Source organism: Scyliorhinus torazame, chromosome 8 (assembly GCF_047496885.1).
Source record: "Scyliorhinus torazame isolate Kashiwa2021f chromosome 8, sScyTor2.1, whole genome shotgun sequence".
NCBI classification, from domain to species: Eukaryota; Metazoa; Chordata; class Chondrichthyes; order Carcharhiniformes; family Scyliorhinidae; genus Scyliorhinus; species Scyliorhinus torazame.
In genome coordinates, this window is record NC_092714.1 from 137,015,557 (window position 1) to 137,032,209 (window position 16,653).

General features: G+C 42.6%; 1 protein-coding gene across 1 annotated transcript in view; it reads left to right on the forward strand.

The window, feature by feature from the left end:
- The window catches only part of cab39l (calcium binding protein 39-like), a 258,002-nt gene that overhangs the window by 216,598 nt on the left and 24,751 nt on the right, over nucleotides 1–16,653 (forward strand). Inside the window, exons 5-8 of the mRNA XM_072514243.1 lie at nucleotides 3,274–3,392; nucleotides 12,500–12,668; nucleotides 15,035–15,094; nucleotides 15,227–15,292. Of these exons, the coding sequence (XP_072370344.1) occupies nucleotides 3,274–3,392; nucleotides 12,500–12,668; nucleotides 15,035–15,094; nucleotides 15,227–15,292 (414 nt within the window). The remainder of the gene's footprint in view (nucleotides 1–3,273; nucleotides 3,393–12,499; nucleotides 12,669–15,034; nucleotides 15,095–15,226; nucleotides 15,293–16,653) is intronic.

Below are 16,653 nucleotides of genomic sequence, written 5' to 3' on the forward strand. Positions count from 1 at the left end.
TGGTACAGTCCATGATTGGTATGTTAGAGAGGTGCGGCTGGTGAGAGGGAGGGATTTGTGTTTAGAACAGAGGTTCGCAAGTCTAGAGGAGTTGTGGGAGAGGGTAGAGCTCCCGAAGGGATGTGAATTTAGGTACTTACGTGTAAGGGACTTTGCACGGAAACTGTGGAAAGGGTTTCCCAGTCTGCCGGAGTATGCCCTATTCGAACGGTTGCTGCTTCCCGACATGGAAGGGGCGGGCAGGATTGGGGACATATATGGGTGACTGGGGGAGCAGGGAGGAATGCAAGTGGTCAGAATCAAAGAGAGTTGGGAAGAGGAGTTAGGGGGGTGGAAATTCGTTGGAGTGTTGAGTGAGGCACTGCGCAGGGTGAATTCAACCATGTGCGAGGACAGTTTAAGGTGGTACTCCAGGTGCACATGACTCTGGCAAAGATGAGTGGGTTTGTCCAGGGGGTGGCAGAGTGAGAAGTGTGGGCGAGGACCAGCGAACCACGCGCCTATGTTCTGGGGCTGTGAGAAGTTAGAGAGATACTGGGCGGGAGTGTTCGGGACGCTAACACAGATTATGGGGGTGGAGCTCGGGCCAGACCTGATGGTGGCAATTTTGGGGATATCGGAAATGCCGGAGCTGATGGAGGGGAAGAAGGCCAACATTGTTACCTTCGCCTCTCTGATTGCCCGGGGAAGAATTTTGCTGGATTGGCGGTTGACTACGCCGCCAGGTATAATTTAGTGAGTAGGATTATGCCAGATGGTTGCTTGAGCTGTCTGTGGGACAACTCTCCCAATTTTGGCACCAGTCCCCAGATGTTAGTGGGGAAGACAAGTGGGCAGGGTAAACCGGGTAGGTTGCCTATAGTTTCTGGTGCCGAGGTTGATGGTGATGTGCATTCTGGTTTATTGTACAACTTTTCTGTGGCAGTTTGATTTAACTGTGTGGCCTGCTGGGCCATTTCAGAAGGCACAGTCAATCACATTGCTGTTGATCAGACCCAGTCAGGATAACAGATTTTCTTCTCTGCAGGACATTAGTGAACCAGATGGATTTTTACAGCAATCTCATAGTTTCATAGTTGTCATCACTGAGACTCTTTCTATTCCAAAGTTATTAATTAATTGAATTTAATTTCTCCCAGCTGCTGTGGTTAGATTCAAACTCATGTCCCCTGAGCATTAGTCCAGACAAAATCAACTATTATATCCGCTTCTATTTATTTATTTATTGACAATAAGGGAACAGCAACAACTTATTCAGCTGAAGAAGTGGAATATTTATGATGTCCATGCTATCCTCAAGGAGTAATTAAACCATTTAATGTCTCAGTTCTATTTACAACAATGACATAACATTAGTATCTCACCAGTTCCATAACCAAGAATACAGTTGTGTTAATACAAGTTCAATTCAAGTTTAACATCACTCCTCTACTTTTCAATTCCATCCCTCCAGAAATGAACCTGTGCCTAGTTTGCTTTGGGGGTTTTTCTTTGAAAATGGTTTTATTGATGTTTTTCATTTTATGCACTGTTCAATTGTGCATCAGGCTCAATACACAATACACTTGCCTTGGTATTGATCTCCTTCCTCCTCCATGGTACCCGCTCCCCATCCCCTCCTTTTATTGTTTTAAGATCTTTTCTTTGATCACTCATACAGTGGGCATTTATCCTCTATTTACATGTATGCAGTGCTTTCCCCTTCTCCCTTTGTCATTTGGCTCTACCCCCCCCTTCACCCCTCCCCCATCTTATTTTGGTGTTTCTTTGGGGGGTTTGTTCTGTATGGCCTTGCTTTAAGCCCCCTGACATCTGTTTCAGCCATTCTCCAGCCTCCCCCTCTTCTCTCCCTGGCCTCCCCTTCCCCTCCCTGTCTGTTCCCTGCAGTCTCGTTGGCTCCCATGCCTCCCCCACTCTATAGGCTGTTGGCTTCGAACCGGTCCTGGAACAAGTTAGTGAAGCGTGGAGGCCATCAAATTTAATCTTCTCCAGGTGGAGAAAGTCCGACAGGTCTGGCAGCTGTGGGTGGTTCTGCTGATCGGCAGCTGAACAGGATTCTTCGGCGGGCAATTAAAGAAGCAAAGGCAAGGGCAGCAGCCCGTCCCTATGAATGGTTTTGGCTGGTCCATTACCCCGAAGACTGCCTCCCTTGGACACGGCTCCACTCTCATCACCACAACCTTGAACATTGCCTCTAAGAAGGCTGTCCAGAACCCAACAAGTCTGGGGCATGCCCAGAACATGAGGGTGTGGTTGGCCGGGCCTCCCTGGCACCGTTAGCATTTATCCTCCACCTCCGGGAGGAACCTGCTCATTAGAGTTCTTGTCAGGTGCGATCTGTGCACCACTTTCAGTCGCATGAGGCTTAGCCTTGCGCATGAAGAGGTGGAGTTGACCCTGTTCAGTGCTGTTTGCTTCATTTTTAGAAAAAAGTAACTTATTAACCTGCCTCACTACTTTCAGTGGTTTGTCTTTCTGTGCCCCGAGATCCCGCTGTTCCTCTACCCCAGTTAGACACTTCTATTCCAAAGATCCCCTCTCTATTCCGACACCAATTTATACTTATTGAAGGATTGTACATGAACAAATAACTCATTTTATATTAACCACTGTATTATTGTCCCCCTACATTACTAACAGAACATTTAGCCAGAATCACCTTTCAACAAAAATGGTTAGTGGGAAGGGACCATCATCTGTGGAAGAAGCTAGTTTGATGAACTAAATGACTCAACCGCCCACCACCAGCACCCCACAACCTCATTTAGTGCTTTACATTCTCAGCTATATAAGACATTAGTTGCAGTGCCTAGTCTGTCTCAAAACTCTGCAAGGAACAATGACATTGTAATTTTCCTCTCTAAATAGCATACGCAGTCAAATAATGAGCAAGACCAGATCTGAGCTAATAACATGCACTATTATTTTAAACACATCTTAAATAGACACCCTTTCACCTGAATTTGAAGCTTTATTGTTTGAAATTAGTACTACTTAGTCTTAGTTTTGCTTGTTGATTGCTTTACCACAAGCAAAAGCCCACCTGTGAACAAATTGATTTGGCAATTTTGAAGGTTTAATTTATTTAAGCTTTTGAGTTATCCAATATTGTCAAGCAACTAGACTTTCAAACTTGAGTAATTTATCAGTTATTTTAAAATCTTGCGTTGTCTGGTCTAATGGCCACATTTTCATGCAGTTATAATTGTTTTAAAAATAGTACTATACCAATGCCAGACTTTTGACTTTGTTACTATATATTTCATGAAATAGGGAAAGAAGGATGTTACACAGATCTTCAACAACATTTTGCGGAGACAGATTGGTACTCGCACCCCAACAGTGGAATATATATGTTCCCATGAGCAAATCTTGTTTATGCTGTTGAAGGGGTATGTATTATCCAGTAGTTTGCTAAAATAATTTAATATAATGTAAATGCTGAACGCACATGCTTCGGAAATATAATGTGGTCTGAGTGTCTTGAGTTTTTGTAATAAGAATGAGGTTGATATTAAGAACAAAAAATATGTCAGACAGTATTTGATAACAGAAACTTGTTGTAAAAGAGGTCTTTATTTAGAAAACTTGTGTGCAAAATAGTGTGAATCTGCCACCTAATCACACTGGAAAATCCGCTGACAGGTACTGATAATAATGCAGATCTTGCATTTATCTTTTGCTTTGCATTGTGTCACACTGTTTGATTCAAATCATACTGGATTACCCTTCTATTCATTTGTCTTCAACAAAAAAACCTTTACATTTCATTTAGAGTACCCAATTATTATTATTATTTTTCCCAATTAAGGGGCAATTTAGCGTGGCCAATCCACCTAACCTGCACATCTTTGGGTTGTGGGGTGAAACCCACGCAGGCATTGGAGAATGTGCAATTCCACACGGACAGTGACCCAAGGCCAGGATTCAAACCCAGGTCCTCAGCACTGTAGTCCCAGTGCTAACCACTACACCATGTGCCGCCCACCTTTGAATGATTTAACAGCCATCTATAATATAATTTAAGTCCATAATCAACCTAAGCCATATGATAACATAAAACCCCTCCCCCCTCACACTCCCTTATAATGGGCGTCTTGGTGTCACCAAGAAAATATTTTTAGGATGAGGCAGTGGCTCAGTGGTATTGTCACTGGATTAGTAATCCAGAGACCCAGGGCAAGATCTGGGCACCCAGGTTTGAATCCCAGCATGGCAGATGGGGAAATTTGAATTCAATAAAAATCTGGAATTACAAGTCCTAAAAGTCTAGTGATGACCATGGAATTCATTGTCTTTTAAAAATATATATTTTATTGGGGTTTAATTTTTTCATTAAACACACAACACATTTTCAATGCAAAACTGTACAGATCAAGAATTAATGCAAATTTGGGGCAGCATGGTAGCGCAGTGGTCAGCATTGCAGCCTCACGGCGCCGAGATCCCAGTTTCGATCCCGGCTCTGGGTCACTGTCCGTGTGGAGTTTGCACATTCTCCCCATGTTTGCGTGGGTTTCACCCCCACAACCCAAAGATGTGCAGGCTAGGTGGATTGGCCACGATAAATTGCCCCTTAATTAGAAAAAATGAATTGGGTACTCTAAATTTATTTTTTTTAAAAGAAGAATTAATGCAAATTGAAGAACAGAAGAAAATGTTTCCAGTAATACAAAACACAGAAAAAGCAAATAACTTAAACTCTATCCCTAACAACTGACGGTGACTAGCATTTTGAAAAAGGAAATAAACAGTTGCCATCTCCAATAGAACCTCTCAACAGAAGAACCCTTAATAGTAAATTTAATTTTCTTCAGATGTAAAAAGGACATTAAGTCCCCTAACCAGTCAAAGGCACTAAGCGGAGTGGGAGACCTCCAACCGAGCAGTATCCGTCTCTATGCTATCAATGAGGGAAAGGCAACAATGTCCGCCCCTCTCTACCCTAAGGTAAATTGCCGGAGAGTTCAAAACCCCAAATAGGGCGACCAGTGGGCATGTCTGAATTTAATCGGAGAATATTAGACATAGTCTTAAAAAAAGAAGCCCAAACGTTGGCTAGTCTAGGGCAGGACCATAGTATATGCATGTAATCTGCAGGAGCAAGCGAACAGCGGTCGATCACATCTGTACTCAACATTAGGGGGAAACCCGCTCATCCTGGCCTTAGTCAATTGTAGCCTATGTTGCACTTTGAACTGCATTAGGCTCAGCCATGCACATGAGGCCATGGAGCTGACCCTGTATAGGGCATCTCTCCAAACCTCACTTGAATGTAGGGCCCACTTCACACTCCCATTTTGCCCTCGCCCTGGCAACTGCTCGGCCCAAGATTGCAAGAAACTGCAGAGTGTGGTGAACTAAGCCCAAAGCATCTCACAGCCTTGCCACCCTCACATTGATTCTGTCTACACCTCCTGCTGCCTCAGGAAGGCAGACAGCATTATCAGAGACCCCTCCCACTCAGGCTTTGCCCTCTTCCAGACACTTCCATCAGGCAGAAGATACAGAAGTCTGAAGACCCGCACATCCTGACTTAGGAACAGCTTCTTCCCCACAGCTACAAGACTCCTCAACGACTCTCCCTCGGACTGATGTTTTCCCTGTAAAAACACTGTTCAATGACGCCCTAGGCTGCGTGCTCATGTATTTGCTTTGTTTGGCCCCTTGTTCCGCACTGACCAATCACTATTTGTCGATGTACTGTATGTTAATTTACTCTGTCGATTATTCTTTTTTTGTCTACTTTGTACGTTTCCTAAATGCTTTCCACTGTACTTCGGTACATGTGACAATAAATCAAATCAAATCAGCGGAGAGGGATCAGATGAGAGAATGTATTAATTTAGAACTGAAATAATCTCGCTGCCCAGCCAATCCGAGGAAAGAATCCTCGCCAGTAAGGTTGAAGGTGGAGCCAGAAGAAAGGAAGGCCAAGCCAAACGGGCAAAATCGCAAACTTGAAATAAAGAAAAAGACTAGATTTGGGTACTTTAAATTTCTCCGTTAATTTCTTAAAGCTAGCAAACCTCCCCTCAACGAACAGGTTACCAAAGTGCTCAAGTCCCTTCAGTTTCCAGAAGCTAAAGGTTGAGTCCAGCCCTGAAAGTAAGAAAAGGTGGTTATCACAGATAGGGGCCAGTGAGGACAAGGATGGGAGTTTAAATTGTTGTCGGAACTGTTTCCAGATCCTAAGGGAGAAGACTATCATCGACCAGGTACAAGGAAAATCTAGCGTAAGAAAACGTAAATGGCGCAGTAACCACGGCTGGGGGAGTGGATGTAGTGCAAGAACGAGCCTCCATTTGGCCAGATTGAATCAGGGTCGCTGATTCACAGTAAGAGATTTTGGGTATTGGTGGCCCAGTAATAAAAAAAGAAGTTTGGAAAGACCAAGCGCCATATCTGTCTTTCCCTCTGGAGCCCAGATAAAGGCAGGTATCAATTTATTAACCTTGATAAGAAAGGATTTGGGCAGGAAAACGGGGAGGCATTCAAAGAAAAATCTGGAGAGTATGTTCATTTTTATTGTTTAAATCCTCCCACCCAGTCAAAGGCAAAGGAAAGTTGTTCCATCTCTGTAGGTCAGTCTTAACATTGTCGATCGGACTGGAATAATTCAATTTGTGAAATGAGGCCCAATTATGGGCCACCCTGACCCCAAATTAACACACACCTGTACTGGAGAGGCAAATGGGTAACGTGCCAAAATGAGCTTGTCTCCCGGGAGGTTGACTGGAAAACATTCACTCTTACCTAAATTTAATTTATAGTCAGAGGAGGGATTGCAAGTATTAAGTGTCTTCATTATGCCACTGATGGAGGGAATTGGGTCTGTAATATGTAAAAGTAAGTCATCTGCTTAAAGAGATTACCCATATTCCACCCCATCCCGATCAATACCCTTCGATTGATTGGAAGCTGTCAAGACTGAGGTGGTATTGTTAGGGTGAATAAAAGTAGAGAGAATGGAAAGCCTCTCCTCGTGCCCCTACTCAAGGGGAAAATAGTCAGAATATAAAGTGTTCATGTGACTGCAGATAGTAGGGGCATTGTATAGCAAACAGATTCATGAAACAAAATTTCAGCCAAACCTGAATCTTCCAAAGATTTCAAGCAAATAGCCCCATTCTACCCTGTCATCTGCATTCTCTGCATCTAAAACTCCTATCACTTCTGGCTCAGGCACAGGGGGAATGTATAACCTTTAAAAGGCAGCGTATATTAGCTGATAACTAACGGCCATTTACAAAGCCTGTTTGGTCCTCTAAACTATGCTTGGAAGGCATGGTACCAACTGCCAGAACCGTAGCAAGCAGTTTAACATTTGTTTTGAGTGAAATGGGTCAGTATGAACCTCATTTGATTGGGTCCTTGTCCTTCTTAAGGGGCAAGGAAAGAGGCATGAGCGAGTGTTGGAGGCAATGAACCGCGGGGGTAAGAGTCGTTAAACATATCTCATAGCAAAGATTTAAATTGGTCTGAGAATTTCTTATAAACTTATAAAATTAAGATGGCAGGCAATTACTCGTGGGGTACCGCAAGAATCAGTGCTAGGACCCCAGCTATTCACAATCTATATTAGTTTAGATGAGGCAACAAAATGTAATATCCAATTTCATAGATGACACCAAGTTGGGTGGGAGGGTGAGCTGTGAGGAGGATGCAGAGATCCTTCAGTGTGATTTGGACAAGTTGACTGAGTGGACAAATGAGTGGCAGATGCAGTATAATTTGGAGAAATGCGAGGTTTCCACTTTGGTAGCAAAAACGAGAAAGCAGACTATTATCTGAATGCCCATAAATTAGGAGAGGGGAATGTGCCAGCGACACCTGGGTGTCCTTGTACACCAGTCACTGAAGGTAAGCTTGCAGGTACAGCAGGTGGTAAAGAAGGCAAATGGTACGTTGGCCTGTATAGCGCAAGGATTTGAGTGCGAGGAGCAGGGATGTCTTGCTGCAATTATACAGGGCCTTGGTGAGGCCATACCTGGAATATTGTGTGCAGTTTTGGTCTCTTTATCTGAGGAAGGATGTTCTTGCTCTAGAGGGAATTCAGCGAAGTTTCCCAGACTGATTCCTGGGAAGAATGAGGGGGGAATCTCATAGAAACATACAAAATTCTAACAGGACCAGGTGGCACAGTGGTTAGCACTCCTGCTTCAGTGTCAGGGACCTGGGTTCAACCCTGGCCCCGAGTCATTGTCCGTGTGGAGTTTGCACATTCTCCTGTGTATGCGTGGGTCTTACCCCCACAACCCAAAAGGATGTGTAGGGTAGGATTGGCCACACTAAATTGCCCCTTATTTGGGGGAAAAAAACAATTGGGTACTCTAAATTTACAAAAAAAAAGGAAGAAGTTGAGGCCAAAACATTGTATGTTTTCAAGAAGCAGTTAGATAAGAGCACCTCGGGGATCATAGGATATGGGGTGGGGGAAAGTGGGATTAGGCTATTGAGTTGGATGATCAACCATGATTATAATGAATGGTGGAGCAGGCTTGAAGGGCCAAATGGCCTCCTCCTCCTCCTGATTTCTGTGTTTCCATGAAATCCATCCAGGCCAGAAGCCTTACCAGCTTTCTTAAGACGAATGCATTTTAAAATCTCATTGGGCGTAACTGGGAGTCTCACTCGCAACTCTTGACTGTTTCAACAGATGGGATGGGCAGGTTGTCAAGAAACTCAGCCATGATTGCCTTGTCTGCAGGAGGCTCAGACATACAGGTCACAGTAGCAGGGTGTAAAAGCTACATTGCCCTGCAGAGGGGTGGAAAATAAATTGTCCCCCGAGTTGAGTATCTAGGGAATTTCACAGGAGACTAACTGGTGTTTCAGTTGATGAGCTAAAAGATGCTTGGCCTCCCCATATTCATAGAGAGTACCCCGGCGCGCTTGAACAGACTTACAGCCTTATTGGTGGCCAGTATCTCAAACTGGGTCTGCAACTTTTGTATGCTTGATATAATCGAGTGAGCACTGGCGATCTATCTATAAAATGGAGTCCATGAACCTCTGCTGTTTTAATTTCTTCATATTTAGCAATAAGAAATAATTTCCCCCCCTAAGGGCGGCCTTAAGAGCCTCCCACAACGTGGAAGGGGAATTGGAGTCGGACCTATTCAATTTAATCAATAGAGGTGGACAAGCTATCTAAACATTTGTTATGGACCAATAAAGAAGTATCCAACCTCCAGGGTGGACATTGGGTGGGTGGCAGATTCCAATAACAGATCCACAAAGTGTGGGACATGATCAGAGATTCCAATTGCTGAGTGCTCAACCACCATAACCCATGGAGGAGAGCCTTATCCAAAGTGGAAAAAATCAATGCGAGAGTATACATGGTGAACATGAGAAAGAAAGGAGAAATCCCTGTCATTGGAACACAATAAATCCCAAGTGTCTACCCCTCCCATCTGAGCCATGATGAAGGCACAACCCTGGCCACTCCAATTGAACAAAAGATTTGTGTTTTGATCAATCCAATTTTGGGTCTAAAACACGGTTCAGGTCGCCTCCCAAATAAAACTATGTGTGTCGGGTTGGGGAGGGAAGACAACAAAACCTTGATTAAATTTGTATCATCCCAATTAGGGGCATAGGCGTTGACCAGAACTACAGAGGTGTTCGATAGGGAACCGCATACAATTACATATCGATCGTTTGGGTCAACCGCAATCTGGAATGAGGAGAATTGGACTCTTTTATTGATTAAAATCGCTGTGCCCCTGGCCCTGCTTTTAAAATTAGATTGAAACACTTTCCCAACCCATTGCACAACCTGGTCTAATTTTTAATGTGTAGATGGGTTTCTTGCAAAAAGAAAAATCAGAATTTAGGCTCTTAAGATGTGCGAATGCTCGCAATCGTTTTGCAGGGCGTTCAAACCCCCAATGTTTCTGGTGATCAGTCAGATTGAAGGTTTCCCACCAACCCACAAACCAAATTGCCAAGGAGGGATGTTAAACAAAGGGCACAGAGAAGACAAAGCAAGAAGATCAACCCAAGATGGCCATGAAATCACTGCTGATTGTCGTAAAAATCCATCTGGTTCACTAAATGTCCTTTCGGGAAGGAAATATTCCATCCATACCTGGTCTGGCCTACATGTGACTCCTGATCCACAGAAATGTGGTTGATTCTCAAATGCTGTCTGAAATGGAGAGCAGTGGGGACGGGCAATAAATGCTAGTGCAGCAAGTGACACTCACCTCTCGTAAATGAATTTTTTAAAAGTTTGAAATCGCACAAAGGGCGTCTTCACCCACCATCTCCTAAGTGCCTCAGTTCCGTTACTCAAATGGAAAATGGTCCCCTCTGCATGGAAGAGAGGCAAAGAGAAAGTGTTAAGACACCAGAGTAATGCTCACCCCTATGGAGAGTTTAACAGGGCTGAGCTATGTCATGGACTGATCATCTCACCTCTAGGATTGAAATGACATTGAAATGACATTGCAATGGAAACTACCCTGTGCCAACAATGCAACAAGTTGGCACAGGGTTTCAACAGTATGTGACTGAAATCATCATTTTGTTTGTCAGCAACAGGGGTGGGAGTGGAGGGATCATATTGGGAGATGCCTGAAGCTGGCAGGGTTGCCAGAAATTACTTAAATGCAGGTAATCCTTTTTCAATGAGGTATGTTCATCTGTTTGAATTTCCCAAAATAGTCAGCCTGCTTAGTATGCTTATGGTGTTGTCTTTGTAATTGCGCTTATGGTAGTGTCTTTTACTTGATATAGGTGGTTGTCTGAGAGATGTATTGGCAATTGTAATGCAAAAGTATCAAATAACCTTGGGTGCACAATTTTGGCCAAAGTTAAATTCTTTGGTTTATATTTTTAAGTAAACATGCATCTTTCCTTCTGTCATTTAATTGACAGGAAGGTTCAATATAAACCTAGAACCTTTTATTTCACATGCCTTATTTTCAAAACTATTTTAGGACTCTGAGTCATGACCTAAATAGGGCAGGGCATTCTCGTTATCATGAACGATCGAGGTTTCTGGCTTTTGAAGATGGTGAGCGATATTGGGTGGTTGAGTGGTTTTAAACAGGAAATTGGAGTGTGTTGACAAGATGGCTGAAGGTTCTAGCGTATATGGTGGAGCAGAGTCGAGGACTACAAGATGGACCAGAATTGTAGGCTGCAGGGTTTTCTGGGTGTTTTGGAGGAGCAAGGCCGTGGACCAATTTGTAATACGGACTCGTTTTCAAATCAATATATGGATTATGGGTGGATGAACAAGCGCTTCTGAAGATCCACCTAATTCAAGTGTGTGTGTGTGTGTGTGTGTGTGTGTGTGTGTGTGTGTGTGTGTCTTTCTGCCTCTCTCCAACTCTTGATTTTCTACAAGGATGGAATTTTCAATGTTTTTACTTGTGTATTTTGTTGTTTAACTTCGAGCAAGTAGAACAACAACTATACTGTCAGTTGTTTCACCAGATTGCACCATCTATCTCTCCTTCTTCTTTACATGTGACCAGTGGTTTGGACACCATTTTGGTAGTGATATTTTCGGTATTGCTGATCCAGTTCCATGCACTCTTTCCCCTAGGACCCAAAATGTTCAAATATCAACCGTAGGTATCGGTTAGCTTATTGCAGAAGTTCTGTAGATCTTTGCTCCTTTTTTCCAAGCATCTCCAACGCTAAATCTCTTCAACTGCTTTTCATTTTTTGTGTTTTGTGCTGTGATTTTTTTACTATTGGTAAGGTGAGGAGCAAGGTCCCAAATCTACCTCCGTTGAAACGGGGATCGAACCCATGCTGTTGGATTTAATCTGATCCACACGTTACCTGTCTAGCCAACTGAGCTGACGAGCCCCTGTAGCATCTTTAGTGCTGCAGATATTCGCTTGGTCTTTCATTTAATTTTTTGCAAATATTGCAAGCACTCTAAACTTCACTCAGTGACATTAGCCCTGCCATTGTGCATGCTCTGATGCCTAATTTATTTTAATCAAAATCGTTGTTGAACCACAACTGTGATTGCTAACTACTGCATTGATATAGTACTTTGAAGAATGATAATTATAGGGATAAATGGCAAACTATTTTGCTAATGGGGTTAATTTATAGCTTATTGATGGAGGGAATAAAGGTGGCTAGCTGCAGAATAAGGATAGCTGTTCTATGCACTTTACTTTAAACATTTATGGGCAGGATTTACTCCATAGCAGCCAAAAAATCCATAAAAGTCTCTTTTCTGTTTCCCTTCCTAGTCCCAGGATAAATCATGTTGTTATTTATATTGATCCATATCTTTGCTGCTATCCTGTGTATTTTCAGAACATTATTATTAGACTTGGTTCATAAAGAAAAGTAAAAAGGACAGGATGCAGCACTGTGTCACTGAAATGTTAATGGATTTCCAAGTCTGGTGTTTTTAAATATTTTGAGTTTGTGCTTTAGTTTGTGATGCTGACAATAACAGACTTTGATGTTTGCACTTTTGAATGTCTTCCAAAGTATTTACTTTTCTCGTGTTCAGGTATGAAACAACAGAGATTGCCTTGAACTGTGGAATCATGCTGAGGGAATGCATCAGACATGAACCACTTGCCAAAATAATCCTTTATTCAGAACATTTTAGAGATTTCTTCAAATATGTGGAAATGTCAACATTTGACATTGCTTCAGATGCCTTTGCCACATTTAAGGTAAATTGTTTCACTTAACAGCTTCATTAATTTTTCCATATTTAAGTGTACATTCTTTTGGAGTGCAGGTATGCTAACTGTTGCATTGTTGAAGTTTTACATGCTGTTGTGACCTTGCTGCTGTTCCTACTTGCACAGGATTGTGAATTCCCATTTATGTTGGTAGATCCTCTCTTTGCCTTCTGGCATAGTTGAAATAAATTTTGGTGCGATCATTTTGGAAGTATCTATTTGAATTTGTGCTTCTCTGAAATGCTCATTTACTGAGTTGGAATTTTAAAAAATAAATTTAGGGTGCGCAATTCTGTTTTTTTTTTTTTTCCCAATTCGGGGGCAATTTAGCATGGCCAATCCACCTACCTTGCACATCTTTTGAGTTATGGGGGTAAGACCCACACAAACACGGGGAGAATGTGCAAACTCCACACAAACAGTGACTCAGGGCTGGGATCGAACCCGGGTCCTCAGCGGTGTAATGTTAGATTGTAATGTTACAAAGGTGGAAATAGGCAGCCTTAATGATTGCGTAGGTATGAGGCTGGAAATGTCTAACCCCAAGATGAGTTTCCAGCCTCATACCTATTGTGAATAGGTTGGCTTAATCTTTCTGTTGCTCGGGAGAGGGATGGAGCCGGTAGCTCGGGCAAAGAAATTTGAAGCGGGGAGAAGAAGCAACGGCTCTAGTCTATCCAACATATGAGAAAATGTATGCTCATTTTAGTTTGGGTTCTTGGATAAGTAGTGTGATAATTTAACAACACTGGAGGGGTAAAGAAAGAGTTGATGTAGAGCTGGGTGTTGTTGGTGTATATTGAATTGCGAAATGGCCATTCAGCCCATCAACTCTGCAAGAGTGACTCATCTAGTCCCACCTGTAAGATCAGAAGAAAGATGAGCAGGAATGGGACATTCAGACCATCAAATCTGTTCCACCATTCAATAAGATCATGGCTGATCTGATTTTGACCTGGACTCTACTTTCCTGCCTGCCCCCAATACCCTAGACCCACTTGTAGATCAAAATCTGTCGAACTCCATCTTGAATATATTCAACGATCAAAATTCCACCCTCCGAGAAGGTATTGCTCTTCATCTCAATCTTTTGTTTTTAAATATTTTTTATTTTCCTCCTTTTTCACATTTTCTCCCAAATTTACACCCAACAATAAACAATAATCAGGAATGAATGTAATGTCAATCCCCATATCAATAACAACGATCCCATGCTCCCACCAAACCCCAGACATTAGCCGCATGTTAACATAAAGAAATGACAAAAAGGACCAGGAATCACCCATAGTCACCATTAACACATACAGTCCTTCACCCCAACCCCTCCATCCTTCTCTGTTCAAATGTGACCTTTTCAAGCATCAAGAACTCCAGCAGGTCCCCCGCCACACCAGTGCACAGGGTGGAGAGGTTGATCTCCACCCTAACAGGATCCGCCTTTGGGCGATCAACGAGGCGAAGGCTGCAACATCTGCCTCCGCGCCCGTTTCTAACCCCGGCTGGTCAGACATCCCGAATATGGCCTCCTGAGGACCTGGGTCCAGTTTCACGTGCACCACTTTAGAGATTACCCTAAAAACCTTGTTCCAGTAATCCTCCAGCTTTGGGCAGAACCAAAACATATGAATGTGGTTTGCGGGGCCTCCCCCGCAACGGTCACACACATCTTCTACCCCCTCAAAGAGCCAGCTCATCCTCGTCCTTGTAAGGTGTGCTCCATACACCACCTTCAGCTGTATCAGCCCAAACTCGCACATGAGGTGGAGGCGTTCACCCTCCGGAGCACCTCACACCAGAACCCTTCTCCATACTCTCTCCCAACTCTTCCTCCCACTGTGCCTTGATCCCTTCTAGTATCTAAATATTTTCCCCTGCTCCAGCCCATACTTCGCTCTCAGCTCCTTCAATCCTGCAAAACGACCCCCAAGAAACAAATCTTTTAGTGTGCTAATTCCTTTCTCCTCCCATCTCCGAAGATTTCCATCCCACTTTCCTGGGTTCATCTCCATCTTAAACTAAATGTTGTTCTTCTTCTTCCGGTACCTAGTGGTTTCACCTGTTCCCATAGCGAAGTTTTTCGCTGCGTGAATATTTTATGTGGCTTCCTGTCAATTTTGTTTAATAATGCTTCTATGAAGCACCTTGTTTAATGTTTTGCTATATTAGAGGTGCTTGTATGAATGCAAGGTTGTTGCTGGAGGTGCATTCAGTACTTAGAACATGCCAACTGACAACCAAACTCCAAACAGATCCTGAGACTTCTATCTTTGCTCTTAACCCACTAGCTCGATGCACTTTTTGAGATTATATTTCTTCCAAGGTTTAAAGATAACTTCAGCAATATTTTATTGCAGGACTTGCTCACAAGACATAAAGTCATGTGTGGACAGTTTTTAGAACAGAATTATGATCTGGTAAGTAAGCACAAACAATTCTGGTATTTAACTTTAAATTTCCTCTGCATGTTTGTGTTAACTTTGGGTATGTTTCGTGAACTTCTAAAAAGAGAATTTCTGATTTTGGTCAAATTTATTCTGTTTTTCAAGGTATTTAATGACTATGAGAAGTTGTTGCATTCCGAAAACTATGTGACAAAAAGACAGTCTTTAAAGGTAATAAAATAATTTAGTTTTGATTATGCAGCATACATACATATTTGTAAACAAGTATACCAAATGCCAACAGTTAGCAAATTAATTGCTTCATTTAGATTTCTCTTTTTAAAGGAAATCTCATTTGTGTAAATGTATTAATAGTACAGAGCTTGAGTAGAGCATTAAAAAATAGAGAGACCTGCTGTCGAAGCTTTTCGTCTTACACTCATGGACAGAATAACAAGAATACCAAATTTCAAAGGGAACAACAATTTATACTCTCTGGATGTTAATTCGTAGAGGTGTGTCATAGAGAATGCATCAGAGAGTAGTTATAACTTGTATATGTGTGTAATACATTTCATCAGCTGGACTACTTTATAAAGTAATTTTTTTTGATACTTTTCAAAATGGACAATTGCTGAGCTGGCAAGATATCTCCAGCTGGTCACTCGCTCACTTAAGAAATTTCAAAGTTAACAACGGTTAACATCCTCAAACGTCTGGAATGTAACACTCCTTGCATTGCATAAACATTCCAGCCAAGACCGCATAATGGCCCAGCAGCCGGTCTGTCTGTTCCAGCCAACTTCGGACAAAGATAACCCTTTACAGTTCCTAATCTTAAATAATGGTGCTAATGGCCTTAGCATTAACTGTCCTAACACAAATGATTTTAACAAGAGGGCCTCATTTAACAACCCAAAACAAGTATCACGTGACTGAGACTTAGGCTTCCTTTAGTTGAGCAGTCTTTGGACCAGGTACTGTTTGACCTCCAAATAGAACAGGACTCCGGCAACAGCCTGTGCCGTCTGCCATCGAGCAGGTGGCAGCAGAAAGGACACTGGCCCTCGTCAAAAACAGCAAACTTTTGGAACCTTTTGAACACTCCACTTTACAGGCCATTGCTATTGTGAAACTTTTGCTTTGTGATAGACAGGATTACCTTTAAATCAGCCAATTTCCCCTCTAAAGGAACATCCATTTGACTCGATTGTCCGGACTCTGAACACCCATAAAACCCTAACTTGTATTTTGTGGTCGTCATACCCGGAACCATCTTCCTTTTTCCTCATTCTTCATTTATTGTGTGAATGCAGAAGGTTTGGACCTTGAGAGTGGGTTGGAGCACTCCAAATTTAAGGGTTGGGGAAAATACGCCACCTTTCTGGTGACAGGTGGTTAGTTAGCAGGGAAATGTTTTATATTTATCAGAGATGTGGCTCAATACTTTGATTTTAATTTTGGGGGAATGGGATAGAACTGATTGGTTACAAAATGCCATGATGGTGGAAGGCATGCTGTTGAAGCCTTTGGTCTTGCACTCATCAGAACAGATGCAAGAATGAATGCCCACTTTCGAAAGGAATAACAAT